Source organism: Rana temporaria, chromosome 2 (genome assembly GCF_905171775.1).
Source record: "Rana temporaria chromosome 2, aRanTem1.1, whole genome shotgun sequence".
NCBI classification, from domain to species: domain Eukaryota; kingdom Metazoa; phylum Chordata; class Amphibia; order Anura; family Ranidae; genus Rana; species Rana temporaria.
The window spans coordinates 458,482,933-458,503,481 of NC_053490.1; the positions used below are offsets into that span (position 1 = coordinate 458,482,933).

Below are 20,549 nucleotides of genomic sequence, written 5' to 3' on the forward strand. Positions count from 1 at the left end.
TGCACAGAACTGGAACCTAGCAAATTGTATCAAAAACACACTAGAACTGCGTGTGGTGTAAACTGTAAGCAAAAACTGACCCAGAACAAATCCGGAGTGCATTTTTGTGGTGTGAACTGGCTCTAAAAATGCATGCACTGTTTTCCATGTATTCCAATGGTGCAGTCAGTTGACTGGAACTGGTGTCATCTGGCCCTAAGGTAAGGGAAATTTGGAGAGGACTAGAGAACAGGAAGGGAACAATTTGGTAAACGGAAGCGGAAAATATACCAGGTAGAAGGGCTGCATCATCGCCCACCTTAAGAATTAGGTTGGATCAAAAAATAGGATTAGAACGAGTCCAGGTGAATTTGCTAGGAGTCATTTGTATTGTTTTGTGAAAGAATATTCATTCCAATAAAACCAATTGTTGCATATTGCTCTTCTCCTTCCTTTATCGAGTATGTTTGTTTCTCCATACACCTAATGTCCTCAACTCTGTGGGACCATTGTATGGTTAGACGAGAGTTATCCAGTTCGCTTTTTTTTTTGTAGGTGAATCCGGGGCTACCTGATAAGTAAATTTTAGGAGCAATGTTTTGCCTGGAGCAGGACCCTCTTTGAACACTGGTCTCTGCATTTAACTCGAACTCTTAAGTGGGCAGAAAGTGGCCTACCTAGGCAGACTTTTCTGCAACCATGTCATGATTTCTCATACCATGAACGACTTTAATACAGCCAACAATGTCCAGGGCTCAAAAGTGCCAGGAACATGCTCCACTCCCATGTCTCTACCAGAGTAGAGACATGGGAGCCTCCTCTATAGGATGAAAACATTGAGGGAAATGAAGAGGACCTAGGGGGGGTAGAGGCCCCAAAGATTTCGCACTCTGACTTCCAACATGCCTGTTATGCCCCTTACACCCAATCGTAATTTGCGATGGAAAAAGTCAGTCGGACTTTTTCTATCGGAAATTCCAACTGTGTGTAGCCCCATCGGATTATTTCCATTGGAAATTCTGAGGAATTCCATTGAAGTTTTAGATAGAGAACATGTTCTCTTTTACTCCGATGGAATTCCGATGTGATTTTGGTTGGACAAAGGTCTGACCGTGTGTACGGAGCTTTACAGCTTTTCACAATATGCTTGCCAATGCCGTTATGCTCACTTCTGCTGTGCGCAAAAGCCTTGGTATTGTCGGACTTGATTATCCTCCACTTCACCATGCCCCTTTGAGTATGAAGAGTTCTGCTAAGTATAAAAAGACATTTCCTAATCATAATTTAATAGAATGGGTAACTTATGACAACTGGGTCAGTCCTGAAATTTTTTTCACCCCTCCAAGAATCGTTGACAAGTTCTATACAGTAGAAAAAGTCCATAAAAAACGTGGACTGTTCTAGTAGTAAACCCTGCTGTTTAATTCATGAACAAATATCTTCCTGTACCCATTAAAGATATTCCTTCATTCAAAGATTCTTCTGACAAAGTCTGAGATGCTTCTAAAGGCTCTGTTTTACTCTCGCAGCCTTGCTCTGCAACCAGCTATTGCTGCAATTTAAGTGACCGATAATGGGACTAGGGCAATGAACAATCAAGAGCATCCTGTTTTCTAGGAAGATTACACTCAGTTTTGCTCTTTCATGTTAATGCCATAGAACAAGTCATGACACATCTCCAGAATGGTTCAGATTTCTGTCCATATGCGCAGAAATGACCTGGGCATGTAACGTTTCCAGTAAAAGATTCTTCACTTATATGCCCTTACAGAAAAAAAACTGAGGTGCTTGATAATTCATCAAAGATGTCGTGTTACAGGGGGAATGATTTTCATCCACAGAGTAAGGTTCGAGATTATTTATTTTCATACTTTTTTACCAGTCAGTGTTCCTGATCACCACCATGCCAGTTATATTACGCTGTACTACACTGGGGGCAGTATGTAAAAAAAAAAAAAAAAAATCTTAATTTTCCAAAAAAATTACAACTTTAAAAACTTGCCATGCCTCTTACTAAATACCTTGAACTAAGAACCAAAGATGATCAGGACAGCCGCACTCCAATTCAACGTAGCTTTTTTATGTAAAAAACTGGAAACGGGCACTACAAGTCACAGCAATGGAACCTAGGACGCGTTTCACACTAACTTCAGTGTTTTCTCATAGCTGAAGTAAACGGCTATGAGTAAACACTGAAGTTAGTGTGAAACGCGTCAGCTGTCCTAGGTTCCGTTGCTGTGACTTGTAGTGCCTGTTTCCAGTTTTTTACATTAAAGCTACATTGGATTGGAGTGCGGCTGTCCTGATCATCTTTTGTTCTTATTTGCCATGTGCATTGCTAGCACCCTCAGTTCCTGGGAAGAAGATTGCACCCAACAAGACCTGCCTGGAGCAGCAATCGCTGTCTCTTTATAGTTCTTGGATTTTAAATACCTTGAACTGTCTACATTCCAAAAAGGGATAATTCTGGGGATAACTACTGTCCTGGCATGTTTGGGGCTCAAGAAATGAGTACATCAGGATTGATCAATTTTCACTCCTCCGAGGCCCTTTCCACAATCTTTACTCTCCATTGTCAATAATTGTATTATAACTGCCTGTGCCACGTGCGCCAGTTGAGTTTATTCTCCTCTACACTTTCTCTACATATGCTGTAATGTCAACATCTGGTTAACATGTACGAAGACACCGGCTCTACACTGTCATTGTCTCCAATGCAATATTTATCTATCTACCTATAAATAAAGATATCGAACAAGTGGATTGGTCAATTTTCAGCTATACTGTATACCAGTGGTCTCCAAACTGCAGGATGGGAGCCAAATGTGGTCCTTTGCATACCTGTATCTGGCCCTTAGGCCACTATTCCTCCTACTGACTCCAATAATGGGGAAATAGTTTCTCCACTGACATCAACAGTGGGGCATTATTCCTCCCACTGACACCAACAACGGGGCACTAATATATCCTCTAATACATTGTTTACATTTTAACGTTCCTACAGACTAAATAATATACACTGATTTGGGTTATTTTAACAAAAAAATGTTGCAGAATACATTTTGACCTAAGTTTATGAAGGTTATTTATTTGCAAAATTCATAACAAACGAAGAAAAACTTTTTTCGGACGAAAATTTACAGCCTAACCTGCTAAAGTACCATCCTCCAGCGATACAAAATAACAATCCTATGCAGGGTAAGGCAGCTCTCATATTAAATACACTATATTACCAAAAGTATTGAGAAACCTGCCTTTACATGCACATGAACTTTAATGGCATCCCAGTCTTGGTCCATAGGACTCAATATTGAGTTGGCCCACCCTTTGCAACTATAACAGCTTCAACTCTTCTGGGAAGGCTGTCCACAAGGTTTAGGTGTGTCTATGGGTTTGGCCATTCTTCCAGAAGTGTTCTATCTGGTTGAGGTCAGGACTCCACCTCACACTTGCTCATCCATGTCTTTATGGACCTTGCTTTGTCCACTGGTCCAAATAATTTGGTGAAGGGGGGATTATGGTGTGGGCTTGTTTTTCAGGGGTTGGGCTTGGCCCCTTAGTTTCAGTGAAGGAAACGATTAGCACGTCAGCATAACAAGACATTTTGGACAATTTCATGCTCCCAACTTTGTGGGAACAGTTTGTGCACATAAAGACATGGAAGAGTGAGTTTGGGGTGAAGGAACTTGACTGTCCTGAACTCAACCCAATGGAACACCTTGGGAATGAATTGGAGAGGAGACTGTAAGCCAAGCCTTAGTGCCTGACCTCACAAATGTGCTTCTGGAAGAATGGCCAAACATTCCCATAGACACACTCCTAAACCTTGTGGACAGCCTTCCCAAAAGAGTAGAAGCTGTTATAACTGGAAAGGGTGGACCAACTCAATATTGAATTCTACGGACTAAGACTGGGATGCCATTAAAGTTCATGTGTGTGTAAAGGAAGGTTTCCCAATACTTTTGGTAATTTAGTGTATGTATTTGTCCTAGTGTCTGAAGTGATGTGCACTATTATTCAATGACAAAAACAAACAAAATAGAAAACTACTGAAATAAGCGTTTGGTCAACATGAGGAAGATGTTTTTCTGGAAACGATAATCTGGTTTCATGTTCTAGAAATCTATTCACACCAGTACTGTAGTTTCAATTAACTTCAGCACAGAACAGCTGTTTTTCCAGAAAGCAAATCTGTCATTGTGATTAATTGCGCTGCACTATATACATGAAGACATTGAAAATAACTTGCACTGTATTAATACAAGATGAATTTTTCCAATGGGTAGGTATAAAAGCAATTGATGGACGTACAACCATTCTGCTGTTTTTCAACATCAATCTCATCTTTGAGAGAAAAAAAACGCCAAGATTTTGTAGAGAAGTAGAAGTGTTTGAGGAAGGCATACAATGCTCAGACATGGAGTGATTATAAGCTAAGGCTGATTTAGATTTTAATCATTTTGCTTGACATTTCAGGCCAACAGATGTCTGCTCAGATCAACTGGCCCAGGATAGAAAACATTGAGTTGCATGTTGGTATCTAAATGGCCAAATCCTGGACAGTCCTATTGACATGTGTATGTCTATGGCTAAGTGTTCTAGCTGTAGGGTTATTGTCTACCTCGTTGGGTAAAATGGCTGTTCTGAGTTTTCATCTACAGCTGATCACACAGAAAGAACTTGAGGAATTTGGCTCCTGTGATCTCTGGACACTGGAAGAAAATTTCAGGGTTCAGATTTGCAAAATTTCTCTTCAGTAGAGAAACGTGACCACATGCTAGGCTGTCAATTACTTGGCCAGCACTGGATGAAGAGCCTGGAGCCGCATTTTTATAAGACTTACTATTACCCTTTACAAGGAAAATCATTTTTTTTGGTCAGAAAAGTTTTTACTGTGTGTAAGTCTAGATGAGAGCAAAGTTGTTTCCTACAGAAACTCGGTTCTTTAAATTTTCTATAGCAGATAAAAAAAATGAAAGCAATCACATTGTTTCTAAAAGTAAGAAGGACATTTTTATGTATAGGCAAACTTCTGTTATGTGAATGTATTGTACTAGGTACATCTCCGCATCTTCATGTTGTTAAAAGAGAGATATGGGTTTTTTTTTTTTAATCGCACTTACCTAGCTGGTGTAGCAGGCGCTGCATGTTCTCTAACAGGCGCTCTGCGCGCCTGTTATCTACATTACTGGGCGCCTTCAGCGCCATAATGCATTCCATGCTGGAAGGCATACGCGCTTGCGCGATGACGTCATCACCCGGCACCGTGATGCGTTCCAGCTTGGAACGCGGAAGTGCGCTATGCACTGCACCTGTCAATTTGCTCGGCCCAAGCTACTGAGATGGGTGCCCTTGCTCCCCATGCCGTAACACCGCTCCAGCCTCAACTACTTCTGTAGTATCTGCTACACTTGCTGCTACTTGGAGCCAATGCTGGGAACAACCATTCAGACATCCCTATTGAACAACCTTCACCACAGGATCCCTAATACTCAGACTGAAGACAGCAATATAGATATGTAGCTATACTGTTACTTGTGTTTCTGCTACTTTCATGCCAGCTATACTATTGCTATTGCTTATGTCTTCTGCTGCTCAATACCTAGGATGTACTGTTGTGATATAAGACTGTCTGCTAAGGAATATGTTAAAGGGACATCTACACTCCTATACCCTGAGCTATATTCGCCACTTATTTGTAACTAATGCTTGAGTATATATGGTAATACCTTAATGCATTCTTTGCATTAAGTTAAGTCCTATCTCGATCCAGTGCTGTGCCCAAGTGCAGCAGTGCTGCTCTCTTCCTCTCCTTACCGGACACAGAGGTAGCAATGGGAGCCATTGGTTCCTGCTGCTGTCAATGAAGTCCTGAGGGGGGGGGGGGACCAAGCCACATTGTATGTGTCAATAGACACACAGCCCAGCTCTGGAGTGAGCCCACAGGTGTATCACCATAGGAAGCTGCTCGCTGGTGCACTGAGAAGAGAAGGAGCCATGAACGCCAGCATGGGTTTTGAGAAGAAGAGGTTCGAGGTCACTCTTTGCAATACAATTCCACAGAATTATTAAAAAAAAAAAAGCTTTACAATCGCTTTAAAGAAGAATTATTGCCTTCTAAAAATCTAATGTGAATTCCCCAAGGAACAAAGTGCATGTAACACTTGGTCATGTTTAGATCAGTGGCCTTGTTGTGGGTTAAAAAGCCCATTTTTTATTCTGTCTGTGCTGGATATAGCTCCACCCCAAACTAAAGCCCAATTAGGACTCACTCTTCCATGTCTTTATGTGCACAAACTGTTCCCACAAAGTTGGGAGCATGAAATTGTCCAAAATGTCTTGTTATGCTGACGTCCTAATCGGATATTTCTACAGGAAGCTACAGCTAACAGTAGCCACCACTCCCTCTCCTGTGCCGATGTGATGTGCCAAAATAGTTTGTATAGCCTCATGGAGGCATGTCCAGGCAACCAAAGATGCAGAGGAGGAATTTATACAAACTATACTGCCGCAGTCAACTCTGACAGAGCTGTAAGATCAGCCACTGTTTATAAACATTTGCCATCTTCTGTGTGAATACGCCTTGGTGAACGTCTGCCACAGTCAGTGCTACCCCTGCTGTTGAAAAACAGCAGAATGGTTGTACGTCCATCAATTGCTTTTATACCTACCCATTGGAAAAATTCATCTTGTATTAATACAGTGCAAGTTATTTTCAATGTCTTCATGTATATAGCGCAGCACAATTAATCACAATGACAGATTTGCTTTCTGGAAAAACAGCTGTTCTGTGCTGAAGTTAATTGAAACTACAGTACTGGTGTGAATAGATTTCTAGAACATGAAACCAGATTATCGTTTCCAGAAAAACATCTTCCTCATGTTGACCAAACGCTTATTTCAGTAGTTTTCTATTTTGTTTGTTTTTGTCATTGAATAATAGTGCACATCACTTCAGACACTAGGACAAATACATACACTAAATTACCAAAAGTATTGGGAAACCTTCCTTTACACACACATGAACTTTAATGGCATCCCAGTCTTAGTCCGTAGAATTCAATATTGAGTTGGTCCACCCTTTCCAGTTATAACAGCTTCTACTCTTTTGGGAAGGCTGTCCACAAGGTTTAGGAGTGTGTCTATGGGAATGTTTGGCCATTCTTCCAGAAGCACATTTGTGAGGTCAGGCACTAAGGCCTGGCTTACAGGCTCCTCTCCAATTCATTCCCAAGGTGTTCTATTGGGTTGAGTTCAGGACAGTCAAGTTCCTTCACCCCAAACTCACTCTTCCATGTCTTTATGTGCACAAACTGTTCCCACAAAGTTGGGAGCATGAAATTGTCCAAAATGTCTTGTTATGCTGACGTCCTAATCGGATATTTCTACAGGAAGCTACAGCTAACAGTAGCCACCACTCCCTCTCCTGTGCCGATGTGATGTGCCAAAATAGTTTGTATAGCCTCATGGAGGCATGTCCAGGCAACCAAAGATGCAGAGGAGGAATTTATACAAACTATACTGCCGCAGTCAACTCTGACAGAGCTGTAAGATCAGCCACTGTTTATAAACATTTGCCATCTTCTGTGTGAATACGCCTTGGTGAACGTCTGCCACAGTCAGTGCTACCCCTGCAGTGTCCTTAGTTGCCTTGGGGAAGTTACACAAACTACCGGTAAACTAAATCAGTCAACAGCAGCAAGGCTGTGATCTGCCACGGCTTGTAAACATTCTGCACTTACTGCATTATAGTCATTTGTATAACTTCCCTGAGACAAAGGCTTTTACAAACTATTCTGCCATTCAGTGCAGCCGATGTTTAAAAGCAGTTTACAAAATTTTGATTTGAATCCCCACAAGGGGACCAAGTGCATGTACCGCTTGGTCCTGTTCCATCCTGTGGTTGGTGAGCAGTGTGGTTGGGCAGATTGCCCCAATCCCCTCCTGCTGTCTGACCATGCTGCATGCAAGGAGATTAATACATAATGGAGACTGTTTGTGTTGTCTCTAGCATGCTGTAGATGAGCATTGCCATACAGCAGAGGGAGGGGTCAAACCGAATTACACACACAACGCTGGCAGGGCTCTGTGATCAGCTGCTGTTATTAATGGACCATTCTTCCGAGGATAGTGAGGTGCACGTTTTGGACAGAGAGGAGAACTGGTTCGCAAGAGACATGAAAGACGCCATCTATGTTAAACTGGAACAATCATTTCTGAACAGGGGTGGGGGCTTTCAACATCATGAGGTGATTTACTAAATGCAAATATACTTTGCAAGGGAATTATCTCCAAAGATTAGTGAAGGAACTGAAAGTCTGCTGACTTTCATCATCCAACCATGTGCAATCAATAATGCTGATTTTTAAAATTGTCTTTGCAACATGTAATTTCACCATATTCACTATGCTCTGGAGAAAATTTGTCTTTAGTAAATCAACCCTCAGCTGTCTTCCACATATTCTGTTTTAACCACTTTAATACCAGGCACTTTCACCCCCTTCCTGCCCAGGTCAGTTTTCAACTTCCAGTGCTGTTACATTTTGAATGACAGTTGTGCGGTCATGCAGCACTGTTCCAAATTTTAGTGGTATTTAATCACCACTTTTTTTTTTTTTTTTGCTAAACAAACAAAAAAGACTGAAAATTGTGAACAAAAAACTTTCTTAGTTTCTGTTCTAAAATGTTGCAAATAAGTATTTTTTCTTCTTCACTGATCAGGCTGCACTGATGGATACTTATAAGCAGCACTGATGAGGCACTGGAGATGCTGCATTGATGGGACTGCACCGATAATCAGGGCACTGGTGATCATTGCCCTGATTATCGGTGTAAACGATTTACTCACTGTGGCCTGTCAGACTTGCTGATTATCGGCTCTCCTGTCCTCACACAGAGACAGTGCGTGAGGAAGGGAATACCGATAACTTGCAAGTCTGTTTACATGTGACCAGCTGTGATTGGACACATTTGATCACACGGTGAAGGGCCGCTGTGATTGGCCCTTTACCACGATCTGTAATCAGCTGTGTCCAAAGGATGGAGCGGTCACATAGCGTGTCCCAGGGGGTGTGTGGGAGGCACGCACATGGAAGGACAACCATGGACGTCCTCCCAGAAAGGGAGAGCTGTGCTGTAGCCATCTTTCAGCTATAGCACAGGCAGGAACTGGTTAACATCTCTACCACATGATATGACAATTCACATATTCAGCCATGTACGGTAAACTGAATGATTAACAGTTATGCAGACTTCATAATACCAAGGATGGGATTATGTATCTAGAAAAGTGCGGTTCAACTTTCACACCTCCCAGCCTGTTCTTAGAAATTTAAGAACATGCATACCATGGTGAGCTGATGAAGGCGTCTGTTACCTGTCTGAATATACAGTAAATGCTGGGGTATGTACCTGACACTCATTAGTATTAAAGTTGCTTGGATAAGCTACAAAATGTCCTTCACATTACAGGAAAAGCCCTGTTGACTGTGACTACTACTCAAATATTTATTTTCATGCTTCAGTGCACACAATTTTGACAGAATTAAAATATGCCGGGAAAACACAGTGGTTTGTTTAGAATATTCTTTGATCTCGGAGTTACACTTCCTATACTGTAATGTCCACAACTGGTACCACCAGGGTATTAATAGTAGAAGAAATTATAGCAATAAAAGGAAAAGTTCCATACATATAAATACAAGGATTGCACTGCTAAAAAAAAAAATCAGTTCCTTGTAAATATGATACTCAGTCTAAAGTAATGGTAGAAAAGTGTACAGTGTATAATTTGCAAGTATAAGTGAGGTAGGTGTCTGACTGAAGAACTGTTTCTATTTCTCTCCTAGCAACCAATTGGCTCACTCCTACACTATGATGTCATATGATCACTGCCAAGTAGCTGTATTCTCTAGCTGGAAACTAATATGTAAGCTCCCAATCCCTCAACTCGGACTTATACTTTAAATTGCACGTATATTAATATATGTAGTACAAAATTATAGCATTGGCCTAACCAAAGAGTTTAAGATCTCTTTGTGGAACTTACACATCCCTGTTGAACTTTTACATCCCAATATGAAATTGTTTAAAAAAAAAAAAGAAAATTGAAGAGATGCTGGCCCTTGATACTGACACCTTTGACAAATTTAAGACCCTATGGCTCCTTTGGATCGACTACTCTGCCTCAGACTCCCTGAAAACGTTCTTGGCACCTTTGGGTCAACCCAGCCACCTACCCTGATTTCATCATGTAGGCCTGACATGCCGTGGTCTGCTCGGTCCCTCTTTTCTCTCTCTGTCCTCTTTCTTCCTCTATCCTCTATTGCTCTCTTTTCCTCTAAGTCAAGTGTCGTACTGTGTAATCTTCTAAGCCCTCACTGCCCTTTGTATGGAATGGTACTGTCCGCTCCTTGATGGCGGCGGTGTCTTTGAGTTTATGTTGATAATGTTTCCTGCGAAGAGTAGACCGTGGGATTTGCATTGTATTTCCTTGTGTCGCGGACATTTCAACGTTGTCTGGACTATTTTATTTTGTCAAACGCAATAAAAATATATTTGATGCAAAAAAATAAAAAAATTAAGCTGCTAAGATCTTATCCAATATATTGTTTATTTGCAGCTCACATGGTAATAGCAGTCATAATTAAGGCCATACGGAAGGTTTTGGAATGGTTTCGATGAGTCATCTGGTTTGGTGGCCATATACCAGGTACAAGTTCCATACCCAGGGTGCTCTGCATTCAAGATTATGTTGTAAAGTAATTTCCACAGATGAGACAGGAAGTCACTCCATGGTTTATCCAGTCTATGTTGGAAGGTTTAATAAACATTAGAAGACATTTAAAAAGTCTAACAGGAATGACTATAAGTAAAGAAAGACAAAGAGTCCATGTGGAAATATTTGGCTGTGCTCTTTGGAGGAGTTTCCATCACCAGGTAGTATGTTGTAAGACTATCTGTTTAGGTCAATGTAACATCACCTACATTGCAGTGTTATGTCTGCTCTTCATACACTGCAAGAGAGAAAATGTTGTAATTAGTTGTGAAATGTACAATTTTTTTTATTTACTTTCCATTGTATGATTCAGGGATTTATTACTGAAAAAAGTACAAAGATCAGTAAACTATAGGAGCCAATCAAAAATCTGCTTTGAATCAGACAAAAGCCAATCTGTAGCTGGTTACTTTGATTTAACATAATCCACTGCTTTTGTATAAAACCAAGTTATATGATAAAACTAATAAATTATACCATCACAAACGTAGGTACGATAGGTTGGCTTATTATTATTAATATTGAATAAAACAAGCAAAATAGCATTGTAGATAAGATCAGAGGAGTGTCTAAATTGAAAATCATAGTGCAAGATTTTGACATGAATGGGTCTTTATGCGCTGCATTGTATGTTGGTGCTATAAAAATAATGCAAATAAACAAATACATTTCTTTGCTGAGATTGTGACATCAGTCCAGCATATGTTTCCATATGAAATGGTCCTGTCTGTTATATGAGTATGGGGGTAAACTGGTCCATGCCATCAAATGTTGTATTAGTGCCATTTGGTGCCAATTAGTCGATGTTCATGTCAGGGAGAGTGTTATGCCGCGTACACACGATCGGTCCATCCGATGAGAACGAACCGATGGACCGTTTTCATCGGTTAACCGATGAAGCTGACTGATGGTCCGTCGCGCCTACACTCCATCGGTTAAAAAAACGATTGTGTCAGAAAGCGGTGACGTAAAACACAACGACGTGCTGAAAAAAACGAAGTTCAATGCTTCCAAGCCTGCGTCGACTTGATTCTGAGCATGCATGGATTTTTAACCGATGGTTGTGCCTACTAACGATCGTTTTTTTCCCATCGGTTCGGAATCCATCGGTTAATTTTAAAACAAGTTGGCTTCTTTTTAATTGATGGTTAACTTACCGATGGCGCCCACACACGATTGGTTTTGACCGATGAAAACGGTCCATCAGACCATTCTTATCAGTTTAACCGATCGTGTGTACGCGGCATTAAGCTTGTATAGCTATGCAGGGGTGATTATTATTATTATTATTATACAGGATTTATATAGCGCCAACAGTTTACGCAATGCTTTACAATATAAAAGGGAGACGATACAGTTATAATACAATGAAATACAAGAGGATTAAGAGGGCCCTGCTCAGAAGAGCTTACAATCTAATAATGATGATCACTCTATTAGCTAAATGTAAAATGTGCATGTAGAAGAATCATTGTATTTCACTTAATAGTCAAATATGTTATATATTAAAACAATGCAAACAAAAATGTATAGCTTGGTATTATGCCCTATAAAAAAAATATATATTACTATATTTCCACATTTTGGATTATCAGAGGTCACATGCTACGTGTTACTGTGTGCCATAAACAAGGAAAGGATATGAATAAGAAAAAAAATTGCAGCATGTACAAACACTGTGTGAGCTTACACTATCGGAGCCTAATGAAGAAACATTTATAGCATATATTTATCATAAACCAAACATTTCCTTTGGCGAATTTTATGGAAGATGGAAGATGTGTAAAATGAAAAAAATATAGTAAAAGTAAATCACCAGCTAAAACTTGTTTTACTGCAGATCCCATTATATTTCTGCTGCTCACTAATCAGTAACGCTCATGCTTCCTAAAGAATTAAAGGGGTTGTAAAGGTAAAAAAAAAAAAAATCCCTAAATAGCTTCCTTTACCTTAGTGCAGTCCTCCTTCACTTATCTCATCCTTTGATTTTGCTTTTAAATGTCCTTATTTCTTCTGAGAAATCCTCACTTCCTGTTCTTCTGTCTGTAACTACACGCAGTAATGCAAGGCTTTCTCCCTGTTGTGGAGAAAGCCTCTTCAGGGGGGAGGGGGCGAGCAGGAGTGTCAGGACACTATCTACTTTGCAGATAGAGAAATGAGCTGTGTGTTAGTGGGCTTCCTGACACTCCTGCTCGCCCCCTCAAGAGGCATTCTCCACACCAGGGAGAAAGCCTTGCATTACTGCGTGTAGTTACAGACAGAAGAACAGCAAGTGAGGATTTTTCAGAAGAAATAGGGACATTTAAAAGCAAAATGGATGGATGAGGTAAGTGAAGGAGGACTGCACTAAGGTAAAGGAAGCTATTTAGGAAAAAAATGTATTCCTTTACAACCCCTTTAAAGAACAATAGTTATGGCTCATCAAGGGGCATGTCAGACCCCTGCAAAAAGATCACTGCTTCCACACAGAGAGAAAAGGTCCTTCTCAGCAGCATGCTGGCAGCAGACAGGCTATTCTACTGATACTGTGGCTAAGTTTCAAGGGGAACACACTGTATGATCATGTATATCTTTTGTTTTAAAGCACCAGGAATGCATTAAAATGATCTCAACCTAAATCTAGTTGGGATTTAATGCTTTACTTATTATTAACCTGTAAAATGTCCCTTGTCATTTCATATCCTTCAAGGGTGCACCTGCCACTCACTGTACAATTGCTGTCAGTATACTGCTGGGTGCTGCCATCTTGTCTTTTATGTCAATGGCCTCTGCAGCCACAAACCTGTCTATCAGCCAAATTTCCACTGGGATCCACGTGCATGCATGGCATAATCTAACAGAATGCACATTCATGGCACCTGACAACACAAATGGTGCAATGCTCTGCTGGGAGCAGAGACATTGGTTAGAGCAGTGGTCATTAACCCTGTCCTTAGGGCCCATAACAGGCCAGGTTTTATGTATTACCTTGCGGAGATGCAGACTAGAATACTGCAATCACTGAGCAGCAAATTATATCACCTGTGATGTATTTCAGTTATGTTGCAAACCTGGCCTGACCACTGGGTTAGAGCAGTGGTCCCCAACCTTTTTGGCATCGGGGACCGGCATTGTGGATGAAAATTGTGCCAAGGCCCAAAGATGCAGGCCGACGATGCGGTTTTTCACAGCCAAAATGACAGGAAATGGCTGGTGTTGGCACTTCAATCATCACAACACCATGGTTAATCAGGATGATTGAAGCACATTATTTTTATTATTATATTGTAATGTAAAATTAAATAGTTAAACTCACCATAATGCAGAATCTGCCACTAGATGCAGATTTCCAGCCACATGCCACCAGATGCAGATTGCTAGCCACATGCCACCAGATGCAGATTGCCAGCCACATGCCACCACATGCAGATTGCCAGCCATATGCCACCAGATGCAGATTGCCAGTCACATGCCACCAGATGCAGATTGCCAGCCACATGCCACCAGATGCAGATTGCCAGCCACATGCCACCAGATGCAGATTGCCAGCCACATGCCACCAGATGCAGATTGCCAGCCACATGCCACCAGATGCAGATTGTCAGCCACATGCCACCAGATGCAGATTGCCAGCCACATGCCACCAGATGCAGATTGCCAGCCACATGCCACCAGATGCAGATTGCCAGCCACATGCCACCAGATGCAGATTGCCAGTCACATGCCACCAGATGCAGATTGCCAGCCACATGCCACCAGATGCAGATTGCCAGCCACATGCCACCAGATGCAGATTGCCAGCCACATGCCACCAGATGCAGATTGCCAGCCACATGCCACCAGATGCAGATTGCCAGTCACATGCCACCAGATGCAGATTGCCCCCCCCCCCCCCCCCCACAGCTCACCTCTCGCTCTCCCTGCCCTGGATGTCACAGCCGAGCGCTGCCGCTGTTGTCCGAGCGCTGCCCCTGCTGCCTGGCTTCACTCGCGGAGGGGGGGCGCCGGCTGAACAGCGGTGATGCGGGCGAGCAGTGGGAGAAAATGTCATCTCTCTGCTCGCCTGCTTCACCCCTAACTGTGTGGGCGGAAGTGCAGCGGGGCTGTGTGGGCGGAAGTGCGGTGATGGCGGCGATCTCTCTGCTCGCCCGCCACCGCCGCACCTCAGATAGCGCAGGCTTTGCGGCCCACCAGCAAACAGGCTGCGGACCGGTAGTGGCCGCGGACCGGGGGTTGGAGACCCCTGGGTTAGAGGACTTGAGCAAAGGTAACCTGGACATGCCGACACTTTCAGGGGTATTGATCTGAGTGATAATGAAACTGCAGAAAGACAACATCTTGGTGAAGGAAAGGCATGATGTATAAATTGGCAATCGGTTGCAGAAAGTCAGAGGTTGTGACAGGATCACTTTAAAGAGAAGCCCAACACATGGAATTATGGTGCAATGACCTATAATTTCCACCCATAATATAACAATAATTAGTGTGTAAACTTTATAATTACTTGTCATCTAATTGCTGTATGTAGGTGGAATATGTCATGTTTAATCGCTCAGCTAAAAAGGTATCTAATAGCCATAGGCAAAGCCTTCGTCCTTGCAGTTGTTCCTGAAATCTCTTTTTTGAGACAACTGAGATCAAAGTGCATTAAAAGAAATGACACAGTAATATTTGAAAGTATTTAGTACTACAATGTTTTAGAAAGGTTCTTTGCTTTTATGTGCTCTATTTCCTGAACTATGACCTGTTGTTTAGTCGTTTATGCTAGTAGAAAAAAAGACTATTTTAGAACCAGAGTATTTGACTTGTGCATTTGGCAGGACCAACTATCCTGCCCAACAGAAATCCACTCAAGCATAGAATAAAAATATGGTAGTATGATTGTTACAGTATCTCACACAAGTGAGTACACCCCTCACATTTTTGTAAATATTTTATTATATCTTTTCATGTGACAACACTGAAGAAATTACACTTTGCTACAATGTAAATTAGTGAGTGTACAGCTTGTATAACAGTGTAAATTTGCTGTCCCCTCAAAATAACTCAACACACAGCCATTAATGTCTAAACCGCTGGCAACAAAAGTGAGTACACCTCTAAGTGATAATGTCTAAATTGGGCCCAATTAGCCATTTTACCTCCCCGGTGTCATGTGACTCGTTAGTGTTACAAGGTCTCAGGTGTGAATGGGGAGCATGTTAAATTTTGGTGTTATCGCTCTCACTCGCTCATACTGGTCATTGGAAGTTCAACATGGCACCTCAGATCCTCTCTGAGGATCTGAAAAAAAAGAATTGTTGCTCTACATAAAGATGGCCTAAGCTATAAGAAGATTGCCAAGACCCTGAAACTGAGCTGCAGCATGGTGGCCAAGACCATACAGCTGTTTAACAGGACAGGTTCCACTCAGAACAGGCCTCGCCATGGTCAACCAAAGAAGTTGAGTGCACATGCTCAGCATCATATCCAGAGGTTGTCTTTGGGAAATACATGTGAGTGCTGCCAGCATTACTTGTTTGTGGTGGTTGTTGTCACCCTGCACGCCGCCTTAGCTCCCGGAAGAAAAATGTGATCGGCTGGTTTGCGATCCTCAGCACCACACCACCAATAAGCAGATGTGTCTGTAAGTTTTTCCTACCCTATATATATATTACAATATATAACTTTTTGAGAGCCCTTTTTACTTTTCTCATTTGCTAGATTATTTAGACATGATTGTCTTTTTTTAGGGCTGTTACTGATTAAAATTTTCATGTTCGATTAATCGATTTTTTTAAATTGATTAATCGACTCATTTTGATTAATTATAACGCACATAAATTTTTTGGATCACCATATATATAGTCCCCACTGTAATATCCAGACATCTCCCCCACTGTAATATCCACAGACATCTCCCCCTCTGTAATATGCACAATCAACCCCACTGTAATATGTACAATCACCCCCACTGTAATATCCACAATCTCCCCCCACTGTAATATCCACAATCTCCCCCCCACTGTAATATCCACAGACATCTCCCCACTATAATCCACAGACATGTCCCCATTGTAATATGGTCTACATCTCCCCCACTGTATAGGAAGATTAGTGCTTGCTTAGTCTTACCAGAGAAGCCGGCCGAACATGAGCAGTTGAGGCCGGGTGATGGCGTCAGCGTGCCGCTCTAGGCTCACCTAGGCCGCCGCTGGGTGGACCAAGATGGCCGCCACTCCGGGAGCTAGGCCGAAGCCCCGGCCTTTTCATGGCTGAGGCAGCAGCGGAGCTCCGCGGATCACGTGGTGTGCCGATCCGCATATGGTGACCCGTTCGGATCACGGATCATTTACGATCCGTTGCACCACTAGTATCGATCAAAAGAATTTTGATCAATCAAAAAAATTTACGATTAATCAGGGAATTAATCGTAAATTTCCGCAGCCCTATCTTTTTTAATTATAGATAATTACTACAGTTCTGCTCCTGATGAGTGGCTATAAGGCTGCAAAATGCATTGGGCTATCAAATACCGCGTCCAGTACTAATTATGGGCCGATAAGACTACTTTATGATATAATATATGTTTATACTAATTAATTTTTATGGGTGTTTTTCTAATCTAATCCATCTTTTTTCATCTCTATTAATAGAAATCGAATTGGGTCAACAGGCTGCATAGGTACAGTGGGGATCGAAAGTTTGGGCACCCCAGGTAAACATTTGTATTAATGTGCATAACAAAGCCAAGGAAAGATGGAAAAATCTCCAAAAGGCATCAAATTACAGATTAAACATTCTTATAATATGTCCAAAAAAGTTTTATTTCCATCATTTACACTTTCAAAATTACAGAAAACAAAAAAATGGCGTCTGCAAAAGTTTGGGCACGCTGCAGAGTTAATATCTTGTACTGCCCCCTTTGGCAAATATCACAGCTTGTAAACGCTTTGTAGCCAGACAAGAGTCTTTCAATTCTTGTTTGAGGTATTTTTGCCCATTCTTCCTTACAAAAGTCTTCCAGTTCTTTGAGATTTCTGGGCTGTCTGTCACGCACTGCTCTTTTAAGGTCTATCCATAGATTTTCAATTATGTTGAGGTCAGGTGATTGTGAAGGCCATGGCAAAACCTTCAGTTTACGCCCCTTGATGTAATCCCCCGTGGATTTTGAGGTGTGTTTAGGATCATTATTCATTTGTAGAAGCCATCCTCTCTTTAACTTCAGCTTTTTCACAGATGGCATCAAGTTACCATCCAAAATTTGCTGAAATTTTATTGAATCAATTTTTCCTTCTACTCGTGAAATGTTCCCTGTGCCACTGGCTGCAATACAACCCCAAAGCATGATTGATCCACCCCCATGCTTAACAGTTGGACAGAGGTTCTTTTCATTAAATTATGTGCCCTTTCTTCTCCAAACGTACCTTTGCCCATTCCGGCCAAAAAGTTCTATTTTAACCTCATCAGTCCACAGAACTTGTTACAAAATGCATCAGGCTTGTCTATATGTTCATTTGCAAAGTTCAAACGCTGATTTTTGTGGTAAGGACGTAGAAGAGGTTTTCTTCTGATGACTCTTCCATGAAGACCATATTTGTACAAGTATCTGTTTATAGTGGAATAATGTACCACAACTCCAGTGTCTGCCAGATCTTTCTGGAGGGATCGTGCAGTCAAACGTGGGTTTTGAATTGCTTTTCTCACAATCCTGCGAGCTGTTCTGTCTGATATTTTTCTTGGTCTTCCAGATCTTGCTTTAACTTCCACTGTTCCTGATGACTGCCGTTTCTTAATTGCATTCCGAACAGAGGATATTGACATCTGAAAACGCTTTGCTATCTTCTTATAGTCTTCTCCAGCTTTGTGAGTGTCAACTAATTTCAGCTTGTTTTCTAGACAACTGCCAAGAAGAACCCATGGTGCTGATTGCCATTTTTTTTGTTTTCTGTAATTTTGAAAGTGTAAATGATGGAAATAAAATCTAACTTTTTTTTATAAATTCTTTATTTTTCATTTTTCCTCATTTCACAATTCCACAAGAACAGGGATGTTTATCATATCAGAAAATACAAACCAACACTTAAACCACTATACGTTGTACTTGTTCCTGACCTATCTCTAAACTTAATTGCTTCTAACACCTATATTACCATATAGATCTAAAACAATTCCTCGCTCTTCTTATTTCCTATTCCCCTGAGACATTTAACCTGTCCTCTCTCTATTTAAGAAATTGAGAAATCCAGTCTCCCCCTCACCCACCCCAGCGTCCGGACCCCTTGTCCAAAAACCTTCCCGAGCCCGGACAAACAAACAAAAAAAAAAAACACAATAATTTCCGTTCCTCCCTCTCCCCCCCCCCCTACTCCCCTCGTTCCCTATAACTGTCATAGGGAGCCCATATCTCCCTATACTTCCCCTCCTGTTCCCTCAAAGCCATCGTGAGATTTTCCATACATTGAATTTCCCTGATTTTTTCATGCCATTGAGGTCTACTTGGTGCGCACGTGCTCTTCCATAAAGCTGGAATGCAAGCTCTAGCTGTTATTAGTAAATGTCTTATCAAGGATTTTTTATAATTTACTACTGACATCGGGATGTCTAGCAGCAGATAAACCGCTGGATTCTCTCCAAGAGACATTTCAGTTATCTCTTCTATTTCCTCTGACACCATCTTCCAGAATGCTTTGACTCCTTCACAGTTCCAAAAAATATGTATCAGAGTTCCTTCTTCTTTTAGACATTTGTGGAAAAATTTGGTTTAAAACTTCCGGGGTCCTATACCACCTACTCAGGATCTTATATCCTCCCTCCTGGTATTTGGATGCTAGAGAGGCTTTATGATTGAACTCAAAATTTTTTCCCTTCTGGTTCTCTGTAAACGTTACCCCTAGGTCTCTCTCCCAAGTATGTATAAAGCCTATTTCTTGTGGAGCTTTAAGTTCATTTACCAGGGAGTAGAATATTGATAACGAATGTCTCACCGCTTCTCCCTTGAGACACAATTTCTCAAATTCCGACAAACTCGTCCTTACTATTGTCTGGCTCTGTATTGATCGCAGGAAACCCCTTAACTGTCTTCGCCTGAATGGTTCTAGAACCTCTGCTAGTTCACTTTCAATTTCCTCCCCTATCATTACCCGATTTTCCTTCTGGAAGTGAATCAGTCTAGTTTTGCCTTGTCTTTTTAAATTCTCGAACCCTGGGTCGTTCACACCTGGCATAAATGCCGGGTTTCCCAGGACCGGAGTCAGAGGATTTGCTTCTGTTTCATCATTTGATTTTCTAAATACTTTTTTCACCACCTTAATTGTCGTCCCTATTGTTGGGTGCTTTTTAACTGATTGTGGTAGAATAGATCTAGAAAGCCAAATTAGTCCTTCCAGTGGTATTTCTATCATTGCCTGTTCTAAGAGGATCCATGGTTTGACCTTCGGAATAACACACCAATCAAGAACTCTTGACAAATGTACAGCCTCATAGTATGCGAGTGGGTCTGGAAAACCTATGCCCCCTTTTTCTTTAGGTAAAGTTAAGATATCTCTCCTGACTCTGGCTGGTTTCCCTGCCCAAATGAATCCCGCAAACTTCGTTCTAATCTCTTTCAGGAAACCTTGAGATATACTGGTAGGGAGTGTCTGTAGTAGATATAATATCCTAGGCATTGCATTCATCTTTATAATATTAACCCTGCCAAACCAGGTAAAAACCTCCTTATCCCATTTCTGTAAATCACGTTTTATTTGCCTCATCAACGGTGCTAAATTTAGCTCTAAGATTCTATTTAGTTTCTTCGGAATTTTAGTCCCCAGATATCCAATATGAGAATTTG

The 20,549-nt window shown here is 41.4% G+C and overlaps 1 protein-coding gene across 1 annotated transcript in view; it reads right to left on the minus strand.

Annotated features, from left to right (window-relative positions):
- Window positions 1–10,572: 10,572 nt before the first annotated feature.
- The window catches only part of TMIGD1 (transmembrane and immunoglobulin domain containing 1), a 40,860-nt gene continuing 30,883 nt past the window's right edge, over window positions 10,573–20,549 (minus strand). The window contains exon 6 of the mRNA XM_040338576.1: window positions 10,573–10,994. Coding sequence (XP_040194510.1) covers window positions 10,962–10,994 — 33 coding nt within the window. The 3' untranslated portion in view covers window positions 10,573–10,961. The remainder of the gene's footprint in view (window positions 10,995–20,549) is intronic.